This window comes from Pelobates fuscus, chromosome 8, assembly GCF_036172605.1.
Source record: "Pelobates fuscus isolate aPelFus1 chromosome 8, aPelFus1.pri, whole genome shotgun sequence".
NCBI classification, from domain to species: Eukaryota; Metazoa; Chordata; class Amphibia; order Anura; family Pelobatidae; genus Pelobates; species Pelobates fuscus.
The window spans coordinates 169900692-169915379 of record NC_086324.1 but is presented as its reverse complement, the minus strand read 5'-3'; the positions used below and the strand labels follow the sequence as shown (position 1 = coordinate 169915379).

The 14688-nt window shown below is 38.1% G+C and overlaps 1 protein-coding gene across 1 annotated transcript in view; it reads right to left on the bottom strand.

Moving 5' to 3' along the window:
* LOC134571358 (uncharacterized) overlaps positions 1 to 14065 on the bottom strand; it is a 232721-nt gene extending 218656 nt beyond the window's left edge. The window contains exons 1-8 of the mRNA XM_063429560.1: positions 14023 to 14065; positions 13105 to 13473; positions 10511 to 10810; positions 9087 to 9422; positions 7574 to 7954; positions 5444 to 5752; positions 3987 to 4337; positions 3214 to 3522 (exon numbers count right to left, since the gene is read on the bottom strand). Coding sequence (XP_063285630.1) covers positions 3214 to 3522; positions 3987 to 4337; positions 5444 to 5752; positions 7574 to 7954; positions 9087 to 9422; positions 10511 to 10810; positions 13105 to 13473; positions 14023 to 14065 — 2398 coding nt within the window. The remainder of the gene's footprint in view (positions 1 to 3213; positions 3523 to 3986; positions 4338 to 5443; positions 5753 to 7573; positions 7955 to 9086; positions 9423 to 10510; positions 10811 to 13104; positions 13474 to 14022) is intronic.
* Between the last annotated feature and the right edge of the window lie 623 nt (positions 14066 to 14688).

Genomic DNA, 14688 nt, shown 5'->3' with positions numbered 1-14688 from the left:
CCACCAGGTGCTCTCTGCCTACCATAACTTCATCAATTCTAATGATATTGATCCAATCCAGTGCTTCTCATAGAGAAGCAATGCAATCGTATGGTGGATGTGTGACAATCGCTGTGCTCCGCCAATACAATGCTTCTCAGAGAGAAGCATCAAATACAATAATTCTCTATGAGAGGCATTGGACGTGTTTGGCGTCATCAAGCTGTGTGCAACGATACCAAATGAATGTGAAGATCTTAATGAATCAAAGATCTTAAAAAGGAAGTGCTTCTACTGGCTGTATTGTTTAACAATCACTAGAGACGTGTTCTCCAACAAACGCACACATTGCTGTTTCTCAGAAATGGCAAGTTTTATCTTGCCAGAGACTAAAGACAACATCTATGTAACAAACCCACTTCATTAAGATGTAGTGATTTTGTTGCTCATGGAGTCCATTTAAGCCTCCTTTAATATATATGATAGATAACCATGTGCCACTTGTGATCATTCAATGTAAATAATAAAGAATAACAATAACATTGTAATGTACGATACATAAGATTAATGTGCCCTCTTGTGTAACTGAATTTTTTTATTACATGTTTCTGTCAAAATTCAATACTTAAATGTCTCCTTCATCCTGTCACTATCTAAGTCTCCATTATTGGTTAAGCAGATGGCTGTCTACTATCATAGCCAATCACAATCTTAAACTAGACTTTGGCAGAAATGGGCATGTCTCCAAGCACATACGCACGATACATTATCTAAATACATAATGCAAATACATTGCAAGAGATGGCATTAGCAGTTTCTACTGTATTCGGTTTCAGTGATTATTAAAATATTTAATAATATATTAAACTTTCAACCTTTATCTACCAAAAACTTTCCATACACCTTTTTAGTCGTCTGGTCCCTTAATAGAAACGCTTCAATTTGCTCCTGTATCGGCTCATAACAATCGAGTTAATAGTTTCCTAGTATGAATGTAACAGTTAGGTTTTACTTAGTTACATTTATATTACAAGTACAAGCAAGGACAATAAGTTTACACATACTACTTGAAACATAAGTATCAATCGAATTGGGCAAAAAATTAAGTTAAAGGAACACTATAGTCATCTAAATTACTTTAGCTAAATAAAGCAGTTTTAGTGTATATATCATTCCCCTGCAATTTCACTGCTCAATTCACTGTCATTTAAGAGTTAAAGGACCACTATAGTGCCAGGAAAACATACTCGTTTTCCTGGCACTATAGGGCCCTGAGGGTGCCCCCACGCTCAGGTACCCCCTTCTGTCCGGCTCTGGGGAGAGGAAAGGGTTAAAACTTACCTTTATTCCAGCGCCGGGCGGGGAGCTCTCCTCCTCCTCTCTGCCTCCGATCCTCCCTTTCGGCTGAATGCGCATGCGCGGCAAGAGCTACGCGCGCATTTAGCCGGTTGCATAGGAAAGCATTTACAATGCTTTCCTATGAACGCTTGCGTGCTCTCACTGTGATTTTCACAGTGAGAATCACGCAAGCGCCTCTAGCGGCTGTCAGTGAGACAGCCACTAGAGGATTTGGAGGCTGGCTTAACCCTTATATAAACATAGCAGTTTCTCTGAAACTGCTATGTTTATATAAAAAAGAGTTAAACCTAGCTGGACCTGGCACTCAGACCACTTCATTAAGCTAAAGTGGTCTGGGTGCCTAGAGTGGTCCTTTAAATCACTTTCTTTCTGTTTATGCAGCCCTAGCCACACCTCCCCTGGCTATGATTGACAGAGCCTGCATGAAAAAAAAAAACTGGTTTCACTTTCAAACAAATGTAATTTACCTTAAATAGTTGTATCTCAATTTCTAAATTGAACTTTAATGACATACAGGAGGCTCTTGCAGGGTCTAGCAAGCTATTAACATAGCAGGGGATAAGAAAATCTTAATTAAACAGAACTTGCAATAAAGAAAGCCTAAATAGGGCTCTCTTTACAGGAAGTGTTTATGGAAGGCTGTGCAAGTCACATGCAGGGAGGTGTGACTAGGGTTCATAAACAAAGGGATTTAACTCCTAAATGGCAGAGGATTGAGCAGGGAGGCTGCAGGGGCATGTTCTATACACCAAAACTGCTTCATTAAGCAAAAACTGTTCAGGTGACAATAGTGTCACTTTAAATGAGCAAGCTTCCAGTTTCCCAAATTGCAAAACTGAATTGAATTGATCATAGACAAAAAAAACTCCTATTGGACCTTTTAATTATGTTAATTGCAGGCTGATTGAGGCTTGTTCTTGTTGTTTGTGCATGTTTTTTAAATACTCAAGAGGGATTCCTCTAAATGGATATTCAGTTAACAACTTCAACTTACACACACGCTGAAGCACAATATCTTAATACCACACCAACAGCACCCTGAAGATACAAGCAGTTGTTGACCTCAAAACATCTGTCTCAGTACATAATTTAGTCAATCTTCCCCAAAACAGCAACGGTCCAGCTAAATGCTCCATCTGACCTTACACGTTAACACATTAAAACTCTGGCTGTGCTATAATTCTACATTAAATTGCACACTTGTAACATAAGCGCTATGCAAATTACAACAAATATAAACTATCAGTTTGGCTTCTTATTATTATTGTTTTTTCAAATATAGTAATAACACAGTTTAGTCGACTATACTTAGAACATTAACTGTCCAGTCCATTCGTCTATTTAACATTCTAATCAGGTTAGCTGCTGGCCATATAGCCTGCGTTTTTTGCAATACACATACATAATCATTTAACACGATTATTCAATTTCGCTTTGCCTTAATTCTAGACGTAAAGTACCACGTGCAAGCATAATCAATACCACCTAGATTATCGACACACTTGAGACACAAGTACCATAATATATAATATATCAGTTCGGACTCTGTCTCTCTTTTTTACAAAACTATCGAACTCTCTGCAATGAGGAATCATGTTCTACTGTACTTTATTACACAGCAGGATATAAGATAACTCTACTATATAGCTATGTTTTTTGTCACTCTATAACTCTTAAGATATTATATCTCGAAGATTTCTTTCTCTCTCCCCTCCTTTAGATTGTGTTCTCTCTACCTTTAGAGTTTTTAGTACATACCTATTAAAAGTTAAGTTTTAATTGTACATACCAACTTCCACTACCCTATACTTGTCCTTTTCCAAACACTCCGCTCTTTCTTTTGTTTTCGGTTAAACTATTTTAGATTCTGTATACCTTGTCTTTCCACACTGATTGTCCTATTAATAGGATCCTCCAATGTTTCATGTTCTACTGTGGCTGTAAGGCTGTAATTATTATCTTCACAAAACTCATTCTTCTTCAGGTCACAGATACTGGTAACCGTATAGCTGCCATCTTGGTTTTCATTAAATGAACTGGAAGATGTGACAGTGTAACTATCACCCATCGACGAGGCAGGAACCAGTTTCCAATAAATTGTGATTATCTTGGGGTAAAAACCATCAACGTTCAAAGAGAAAACCCTGTCTCCCGAGTTAATGATATTTTTTACATCTGGAAATCCTAAAAATAAATAAATAAATAAAGATAATAAAACAACTTGTCATCAATCTATCAACTCAAATGGGATTTGAGATAACAGGAACAAATCAATCAGGGCCAAATCAATGACTGTATCTGTAAGGTTTGAAAATTTGTGATAGAACACTCAGCTATCCACCAGAACACTGACAGATCTTCACAGTATCAATACAGCTCGATTTACTAACTTACTTTATCTAGATGAAAATAATATCAATCTGTAGGTAATAATGTTTTTACATTATCTATAAAAAGATAATGTCAGATGACAGGCCAAACTTAAAGAAAAAAATATATACATTTTAATGAAAATTGAAAATAAAAATAAAAAATGTATTAGCTGATCAACATCAGAAAGCAAATTATAAGGGCTGATCTGTGGATCCAGTGACTATATACTCACAACATGAAGAGTGTCCCAGTTTGACCATAATACAATGAATTACCCGTTACTTGAATGGCTCCAGTTTTTCTTTCTATGGGGCTGGTTAAACTCGGATGTTCCACAACACAAACAAACTCTGCCCCTTGTTCGATTTTCACAGACGGAGTGAAATTCAGACATGCCCGGCACTCAAACGTGTTATCACTCTGCTTCTTCAGGCTGAGATCTGACATTTTATATTTTTCACTGTGGGTTAGAGGAAAACGTTCCTCACTGTCTTTCTCTTTCCTGAGCCACTTCACAGCCACATTATCAGGGAAAAAACTGGATATTCTGCACATCAGATTAGCTGGGCGGTTATTGATCAAACTTGGAAGGGGAATGCCTTGGATGTCTGGTCTCCATGGATAATCTAAAAACAAAACAAATAATAAAATATTAAAAATCAGATATTCAACAATTCATATTAAGTAAATAATGGATAAATTAAATATGATTGCTTAATGTTTAAAGGATTTGTGTTTAAATTACCTAATAAACAGCAACACTTAATACATATACCCAATGTTGCTGCAAATCTCCCTGCATATACTGAGTTAAAGGAAAACATTGATCAACTTTTACAATTCTTTAAAATAAAAGATAATATATTATAGCCTATGATTGTATTATATTTTAATGCATACATTTAACAAAATACTTCTTTTCTCTGCACCATCTAATTTACCATTGCTTTACTGAAGCATCCACCTTGAAGTCCTCTTTGATATTGAGAAAACTCCACATAGGTAACCATGAATTAGTGTGTGTTCATAAATCCTGGCATCATGCAAAGTGTCCAACATGTAAGGAAATCATTTTGGGTCTGTATGCAGCTGTTCAGATTGTGCATGGTCTTTGAAAGTAAGTGGTTCTTATGACAAAACAGGGCTTAAAGATGGCCACCCCCATGGAACTAAGCTAAGCCACGAAACACACTAAAAACAGGGATTAACTTGTATGAACTCGTTAAAGGGAATATAACATATTGTATTTTACTTCCACCAACAATAGAAAAAAAAATCCAGTTTTACTATAATTGCATACACAGGAATATAATGATTATGTACACTAATCAACCATCACTTAAAGGAAATCTCTAAGCACCATAACCACAACTCACCATTTTCAAGTGATATGACAATAAATAGATCTCTTCTGCTACCAAAAGCCCTTCACCTATGTGAGATACTGTGATTATGTCCCTTCACAGCACATTATCTGTAAAATCTGTCTCAGTGACAGCAGATGGGTTGGTGAGAAACTGCTTTTGTCAGACAGTAGGTTTTAGTACTTGTGGTCCATAGAGTGTCTCTTTAGTTCTTCCACCATTAAGACGTTTAATCAGGGAGGGGTTTGAAACAGGTTATAGCAAGCCATACAATTAGCTGCCTTCATTTACTTGCTTGATAAAATATTATTTTATGGGCAGATTTGAGATTTATGTTTATGTAACGGAGATCTTATTTCAATATTTACCTTTATCGCTAACTGAGACCTGTCTTGATTCCCAGACGTCCATAGATCCATGTTTCCAGGACACTTTCACCGTAAAGTCAGGATATTTAAACAATCGCCCATCAATCTTGCATTCACTAAGAACATTATGGGTGGAATCTCTATCTGTAAAGATTTCCGATGATTCTAACTTGTCATAGGCGGATTGTCTGCCACCGGTCCAGGTTATCTGAATGTCATTTGGATAGAATTCCTGAATGTTAAAGGATCCGAGAACCTCCCCAGAATCAAGCAGAGCTAGTTTTATAGAATCCGAGGCTTTAGGTTTAGCTGGAAGACAATGAAAAGCCAATCACAATACTGATACATCATACAGCTTTAATTTAAAGACCGTAATCCGAGCATCACAAAGCAATGAATAAAATTATAGTTTATGTATATTTACTATGAATGCAGACATAGTAATAAGGCTTTTTTTACAATGTAAATAATTAAAGCACAATAACAGCTTCTTTGTTACAATGAATAAATCATGCCCACATTAGTATAATAGACGAGGTTCATGCCTTTTGTGTTTTCTGATTAAATGGTACACAGCTGGTTATAACTGCACAGGTTTGGATAAATTAATGCTGCTCTAGCTCTGCACTCATAAATGTCACTGGGTCCTCTCTTGTGCGCTTGGGGCACACTGTGTCACAGGCTCTTTTACAGCTTTTCTCAGTGTCCAACCTACAGCTCTATTTAAAAAGTCTGATTAAAGCAAGCACCGAGCCTTGCGTATGAAATAAATTATTTGAACTAGGGATGCACCGAAATTAAAATTCTGGTCCGAAAACGAAAATTCAGGAAGCCCTTGGCCAAAAACCGAACCGAATATTAAGGAAGCCCTTGGCCGAAAACTGAAACCGAAAATGACTTTTTTCCCCAAATGATTTTAAAAGAGTTTTTAATTAATTTAATTAATCGAATATGAAAAAACTTCCCTTCTCTTTTAGTGGTCCCCTACCCTTAATGTTCCTCTCTCTCCCCCCTCTAGTGTTCCTCTTTCCTCCCTCTTTTTCGTGTTCTTTCCCCCCTCCTCCCCAGTCCCATTGTGTGTCCCCCGTCCCAGTGTTCTTTTCCCCATCCCCTGTCCCATAGTGTTTTCCCCCCACCCCTGTCCCATAGTGTTCTCCCCTCTCCCATAGTGTTTCCCCCTTCTCCCCTGTCCCATAGTGGTCTTCCCTCTCCCCTGTCCCATAGTGTTCTTTTCTCCCCCTCCCTTGTCCCATAGTATTCTTTCCTCCCCTGCCCTGTCCCATAGTGTTCTTTCCTCCCCTCCCCTGTCCCATAGTGTTATTTCCCCCTCCCCTAGTGTTCTTTCCCCCTCCCCTCTTCCCCTAGTGTTCTTTCCCCCCCTCCCTATCCCATAGTGTTCTTCCCCCCCCCCCCCACCTCCCCTGCCCCAAGTGCAGTATTCTTGACTTTTCACGTTATCATTGCTATCTTTCATTGGGATATATAATCATCTGAATTGCTAATGCAAGCACTACAAAAATAAAAAAATCTGAAAAATTGATTTATTTACTTATTTTTATTTATTTTTGGCAAATTTGACCTGTTTTCAGCCAAACAGGATAAGCTTGTTTTCAGCTGAAAATTTTGGCAGCCGAAATGTTGGTGCATCCCTAATTTGAACTCGGATCCGCACTTCGTTAAATGATGAAATTCCATTCTAAAGTCCGAAACTGCTATGTTTATTAAAAAAATGGGTTAACCCTAGCTGGAGATGGCACCCAGACCACTTCATTAAGCTGAAGTGGTCTGGGTGCCTAGAGTGGTCCTTTAAGGGAGGTCCTAAAATGAATAAAGTAACAGAAGTGTTACTTTTTCATATATGAACTACGGTAACCCTAAAATGGAGACACCTAAGGTATAAATAGGTGTACTTTTAAATGTTAAAAAAAATAACATAATTAAGACATATATTTCTATATTCTATTGAATAATGTGATGTTCTAATAATTAATTATGCAACCAGAAAGCTTATGAAAATTATAGTGATTTTTCCATTTCATCTTTCTGTTTGAAAATATTAAAATACAATTTATTTAAGTCATTTTCTGGATTCAAAATAAATGTTGCATTTAAAGCTACACACAGACTCACCATACAGATTTTTTGGTTGAAATGTTTTCTCTTTAGTTTTCCCACCACAGCTTAGCCTACAGATTGTGACCATGTTTTTGTGTTTAGAAATGGACGGTGTGAAGCTCAGAGAAGAAGTGATATCTTGGAGACCCTCTCTGTCTGATGTCTCAGTTCTCTCCCTGAGAGCCAAGTAATCAGCAGATTGGAGCATCCCGTGTTTACTGTCTCTCTCTGACAGAAGCTCCGAGACCTCGTGGGTGGGTCCATTATCTTCTCTCAGGATCCACGTCACCAAAGTGTCTTCCTTGCAGTAGGACGCAGCACAATACAAAGTGACCTTCTCTCCAAAAATCCAACTCTGTGGCCCCTGGATATTATTAACAATGAAGTTCTGCAAATCTATACAGACAATACAAAATAATTAATCACATGTGAAAACAATGCAGGCAGCATCATCTGAATAGCACTTTCTCTCTGTATTAGGCTGCCCACAGGGCTTATGTAAGGCTATCAAGACCTGCATTCTAATGGTTTACAACCAGCAGCATGAAATGTAACAGGGAGGGTGGAAGACTGAGTAGTTCATATGATTTTGTAGCAATGGAAACAGATACCTAGAATAGCCTTCCAGTGTGAGTAGTAAAGGCTAACTGTGATATAGAAAGGGTAGTGGATACCTGGAATAGCCTTCCAGTGGGAGCAGTAAAGGCTAACTGTGATATAGAAAGGGTAGTGGATACCTGGAATAGCCTTCCAGTGGGAGCAGTAAAGGCTAACTGTGATATAGAAAGGGTAGTGGATACCTGGAATAGCCATCCAGTGGCAGCAGTAACAGTGATATAGAAAGGGTAGTAGATACCTGGAATAGACTTCCAGTGGGAGCAGTAAAGGCTAACAGTGATATAGAAAGGGTAGTAGATACACAGAATAGCCTTCCAGTGGGAGCAGTAACAGTGATATAGAAAGGGTAGTAGATACCTGGAATAGCCTTCCAGTGGAAGCAGTAAAGGCTAACAGTGATATAGAAAGGGTAGTAGATACCTGGAATAGCCTTCCAGTTGGAGCAGTAAAGGATTACAGTGATATAGAAAGGGTAGTAGATATCTGGAATAGCCTTCCCGTAGTAATCAAAAAGATGTTTGACAATGTAAAGGATATGTATACGGCTATACTGAAGAACAAATTAGGTAAAATCAGCCTGAGATTTCAGAATTAGCAGACTAAACGGTGTGTTTTTCTTATATATGCTCATAAATGTGTGAGTTCTTTCAGTTTTGGGGGCATCATTGCAGTAACTAGAAGTTAATGGCTTTGGTTTGATTAATTTCACACAAAACACAATTGTAGATCTCACTATAGTCTGTCAGGGCTGGATCTGCAAGTCTCAAACATTGTACATGGTATAGACAAATGATAGAGACATATTATACAGGAATCTGATAGCCACAGTGTGGACTCATCTACAACTGGCCACATCCCGCATACTACCATATCTCCACCGCTTTCACCCATTCCCATCAAACATGCTTACCAGTAACTTCTAGCAGTCCTGTGCTGGACTGGATTGGATTCTTCAGACATGGATGTTCTACACGACAGATAAACTCCACTTCCTCCTCTTCAATGAGGGACTTTTCAAAACACAGTGACGTGTTACAGGAGAAAGTGAGATTGGCGTCCCTTTCTCTGATTTCAGAGATTTTATATTTTTCACTGTCTGTCACATTTTTTCCTTTTTTCTTGTCAAACCAGATCACCGTTAGTAAATCAGGAAAGAAATTATATATTTTACAATGCAATTCAATATTACTGCTGCCTGAGGATTTTTGAATGTTGATGTCTTCAATCTCTGGATGCCATGGCAGATCTAGAAGATACATGGATAAGGAGGGATAAGAATGCTACGAACATATCTCAGAGCTTTGGCTGTCAACAAAAAATTTAATTTATCAGAAAATCCCAGAGCCAGTGGTAATCACTCATGAGACGGCATGCTGAAATACAAATCTGCTGGTTACTGTAAAGTTCTTGGAACAAATAAGTTACAGGAAAATACAACAAGAATATCTGTGTAAGGAACATAATCCATAATTCACCCAGGTAGTAAATGGAATCAGTAGAGTTTAATATTTTAATAACAGTGCCATTTTTATACAGCAGCCACAGTGACCACTTCCAAATCCTGCAATGTTTTCAGATCTTTAGAAAAGATTTAGGAACTAGTAGATTAGACGGCAAGGTATCAGGTTATAGACTGGGCCACTGATACCATAGAAATAACATTACATTTTCTGTTCAGTAAAGCTCTGCACATGTGTATATAAATTCTATAGCAAAATGTCCTTAAAAACCATATTGGATCCTGTTCTATATGTCAAACTAACAGTACACTAAAAGCATCAACATATAAAAAGAAATGACATGAAAAAAAGCTGGGTCTTATTAAATGATGAATCTCATGTCTTCTCCTATAAAGTCCCCCTGTGCTATTATATAGATTAAACAGAGGGACATGGCAGGTAGGAGGTGGAGCTGAGATGTCCTAATGCACACACCTCCCAACAGTCCTAGAACCAGCAGGATTGCCCAATTTGGTTTTTTTTGTCCTGGGCTGATTCTTTGGAGTTCTACATTTGGGGACATCAGGGTTTAGAGCACTAGAACTACGCAGGGAGTGTTTTAGTATCGCACTCTGCATGGTCTGCCCTGACTGGGCCTGGCTTGGAGACTGTCAGTCAGTCTGTTTTCTTTAGGCTGATGTGCCCCTTCTTTGGGAGGCCCTGTACCCTATCCAGACATAATCGCTCAATTTGAGCATCACCATTGATTCTAGTGGCATCACACTGGCATGCCGTCAAAGGCCTGTCCTATCCCCAACACCAATTTTAGACCTCCTGATATTGCAAGGTATGCCATTATCTTCTTAAACCAACACTGGGAAATGTCCTCTCATACCTTTAACAGAGAACTCCCTGCATCCTGGTGACTCCATAGATACATGTCTCCACGTCACACAGACTTTACAGTTGGGATCACTGAACCAATCAGCAGGGACAGGCTGTCTGATCACGGTATTGTACGTTCCATCATAATTCATTGTACATTCCGGGTTCTTTATATCAGGAAATTCCTGATGGTCACAGCTCCAGCTAATGTCAATGTGTTTCGGATAAAATTTGTGCAGGTTGATGCAGAGTTGAACTTCTTCAGTATTGCAGATAGTGAACTCAGCCGGCTCAATGAACTGGGGTTTGGCTGTAACACAGGGTCAAATGAAATAATTAAATGAATCAAGGAATAAAGTAGTTACCCAATATAAATTCGAAATTCACAACCACAATGATAAAAAGTTTAAATGGACAGCAAGGCAAAGCTAATGGAAAATCTACACAAAACAGGTTTCTAAGTTTACTTTAGTAAATATCCCGACTGATATTTGTTGGTTTGTAACATTCGAGGGCTATTCACTATCGTGAGAATTGCTAGATAATATCAAAGTAACTTTCAACATTTTCTTTTAATATTCTCTCTTTTATTGAGGCAATTGCATACGACACGAGATATAACAGAAAAAAGAGTTATGGCAGTTTTACAAGTATAGAAGTCACCATAGGCACCTAGGCATAAACTCTGATGAAACCGCCTCTTTTTTGGGAAATAATAAAACAAGTAATAACATGCTCAGGTAACCAGGTCATTAGCGTGTTACTGCTAAAACATTCAGTCTCAAGTGAGTTGCCTCAATTGGAGAGATACCTGCTAAGGTCATACAAGGTCAGCAAGGGACTGATACGATCTCCTGAAGATAAAATTAGAGTAAACTGTAGATGAGACAAAGAGGGGTATATTTCTGAATAATACTTATTATGCCCCACTTTGGAACTCAGTAATGTGCACTGTTCGGTAATGTCTTGTATTTGGGCTGCAGCTGTGTCTTGTTTAAGTCCTAGACCGTTAATGTCGCCTTCTGTAGTTTCTGCAGGATAAAACTTACCAGGAAAGGTTAAAGGATCTTAACATGTATAGCTTGGAGGAAAGACGAGACAGGGGGGATATGATATAAACATTTAAATACATAAAGGGAATCAACACAGTAAAGGAGGAGACTATATTTAAAAGAAGAAAAACTACCACAACAAGAGGACATAGTCTGAAAATTAGAGGGACAAAGGTTTAAAAATAATATCAGGAAGTATTACTTTACTGAGAGGGTAGTGGATGCATGGAATAGCCTTCCAGCTGAAGTGGTAGAGGTTAACACAGTGAAGGAGTTTAAGCATGCGTGGGATAGGCATAAGGCTATCCTAACTATAAGATAAGGCCAGGGACTAATGAAAGTATTTAGAAAACTGGGCAGACTAGATGGGCCGAATGGTTCTTATCTGCCGTCACATTCTATGTTTCTATGTTTGTGTTCGGCCAGACAACGTGCTAAGTTCTTTCTTTAGTAATCACATCTCAGTCGCAAAGAAGGCTTTAAGATTGGCTACCATGGTGTTTAGGTCCATTTTGGTGGCTAGTGGAGGTTCCGTTCTGCCTAAGGGTTAAGCCAGGTTTCCTGCCAGCTGAGGTAAGAGCTCTTCTATCTCCAGGTCCTCCTCAGAGGTTGAGGTGAATCCTCGAGGTATGTTTGGGAGTGTGTCCGCCATCTTGGGTCCATGAGGTCATGAGAGGTGTAGTGCAAAATTGAGGGTCTATCCCCCCCTAGACCCTCAAGACTTTTGGGAATGCTTCCCCATGGCTTTCTGCATCAAGTGGTGCTATTTAGTTGGGTTTTTGCTACAATCTACAATGCAGTCTGTTTGATAGAGCTCGGGACTCATGCGTTTGATTAGAGCGCTGGCTAGCTCTGTCCCCCAACTTTCAACATTTAGGCCAGGTAGCCAAATAAGATAAATTCTCCAAGTCAATTCAGTTTACAGTTTGGCTATTTTGGCCTTAAATTTTAATTCACTTTGAATTCCTCGCAATTCTTACCTTAATGAATAAATCTGTATCACGTTAATTACTCGTCTCCGTAACTGCACCCGGCAGCTTTTAATACCAAATAAGGAATTGAGCAAAAATAAATCAATTGCAAAGTAAAATGTATTATATCCATATCAGACTGATCAAACGTTTATGTTTTCTGCCAAACGCCTTTCTGATACATTAAGCACTCTGTCGCTATGAAGAAAAAAGTAGTAAGCACCCACCTATTCGAGATCACCAGCGCTCCTTATAAAGAGAAGTAATTGCTTTTATTATAAGGAGCGATGGATCTCTGTGTGTTTGGAATGAATTAGCTCAACCTAAACACCGGATTACAGTGAATCGAAATAGAATTACAAAGCTAATGCAGAAAAACTGCAACTATAAAGTTGGAAAATGTGTAGAAATCAGCATTTTTCCCCCCAAAATTTTGCAATCTGATTTTCAGCCCATAACAATTCTGCATTTAGTAAATAAACTCATTGAGATTTTTTTTAAAAAAATAACTTTAACTTTCATTTTGACAATTTTCACAATAAACTCCCTCCCCGTGCTATGAGCTTTGACTTGTTCCTTACCATAAATCGATTTGTATTTGAATGATTTCTGCTCGGTTTTCTCAGCGCAGGTAAACTCGCAAATCACGGTTGAGTTAAGATGTCTTGATAAAGATGGGATAAAACTCAGAGAGCTGGTAAAATCACAAACTTTTTTTCCTGGTTTATCCTTCTTTTCGCTGTTTATCAGATATTCTGCTGACATGAGCGGCTGTTCCTCCTCTGTGTCCTTTGTCACAATGTCAGAAATCGTAACGCTGTTCCCATCTTTATCCTGTACGGTCCATTCAACCTCAGTGTTGGGAGTACAGTTAGACCCCGTACAGTACAAAGTGATCTTCTCTCCATCGATCCAGGTCTGAGGACCCTGAATGTCCCCCACCAGCAAACCTTTCAAACACAAAGAACACTTTAATTTACAGAATAGAAACAGCAGGTTAGTGTTATAAAACTAATAGAGGACTCCTCTCCAATATTGTCAGTTAACAAATAGTGTTGTAAAACAAATAGAGGATTGTCAGTAAATAGTTAAGCAGTAGCTATTATAACAGCCGGTAAGTAGATATCCATAGATAAATCATTTGTAACCTTTTTCTAACAGTACTGAATCATTTTGAAAGCTTAATAAATGGAGGCGTGTCAGTAAATAGTTACTGTACGCTGTCTCCGTTAACAATAGTCAGTAACTATTATTGGCTACAAAATACTGGTTGTCAAACCTTGTAGCTACTTTTTACTGGCTTTATCTTTTCTTGTAGATTAACTTTATTACACTATATCAATATATTTTCATTAACAGCTGGCTAACCTACATTCTGTTATACTTTGGTTAAAAGCAACCTTTGCAGTTTTATATATTACTTTAATTCCGTTGTTTGTGGCCAAGGGGACGTTCTGTTTTGAAAACAGATAAATAGGGGCATCTGGACGAACTGATACCTGACATATAAATAGCTGAATACACATCTAATGTCATAAACATTTTAGACCTTCATATCACTACAATTCTCGTCCATGCTATTGTGTTAGAAATATAGGTAAAAATATACAATAAAATAATCCTTGGAAAATCAATAAATAAATCACAATAGAAAAGACAGTACCAATGAGAGATGAGGTGGCATTCTTACCTTGTTTCCTTTTTTGTGTATATACTACAAAACCTGCTACAAACACAGCAACAATTATCCCAGCAACGACCAGTCCGATGATAACAGACTGATTGTTATTCTCTCCTGTAAGGTTTGAAATAAAGAAGTATAATATTTAATTATCACTCTTTTATATTTTAATAAAACTGAATTGTGTTTAAAATAATATTATCATCAGGAATGCCCACATATCGCAAGTGATATCACTTGAAAGACAGGGCTGCCTTTGGTTGTTTAGGAGATGAACATTGAGAGGAGATATGAGATCCCTCATCAAACCTTAATATGATAAAAGGAGTGCTTACTGTACAGACATGTAACGGGACAAGACAATAACAGAAAACAAAATATCTGAGAGACACACATCACAAAAACAGGAAGACATCTTCACCGAGATAGTCAGTCTCCCAGAAACGAGACACATTCACTACCAAGCCAAAGAGAGACATGCAAC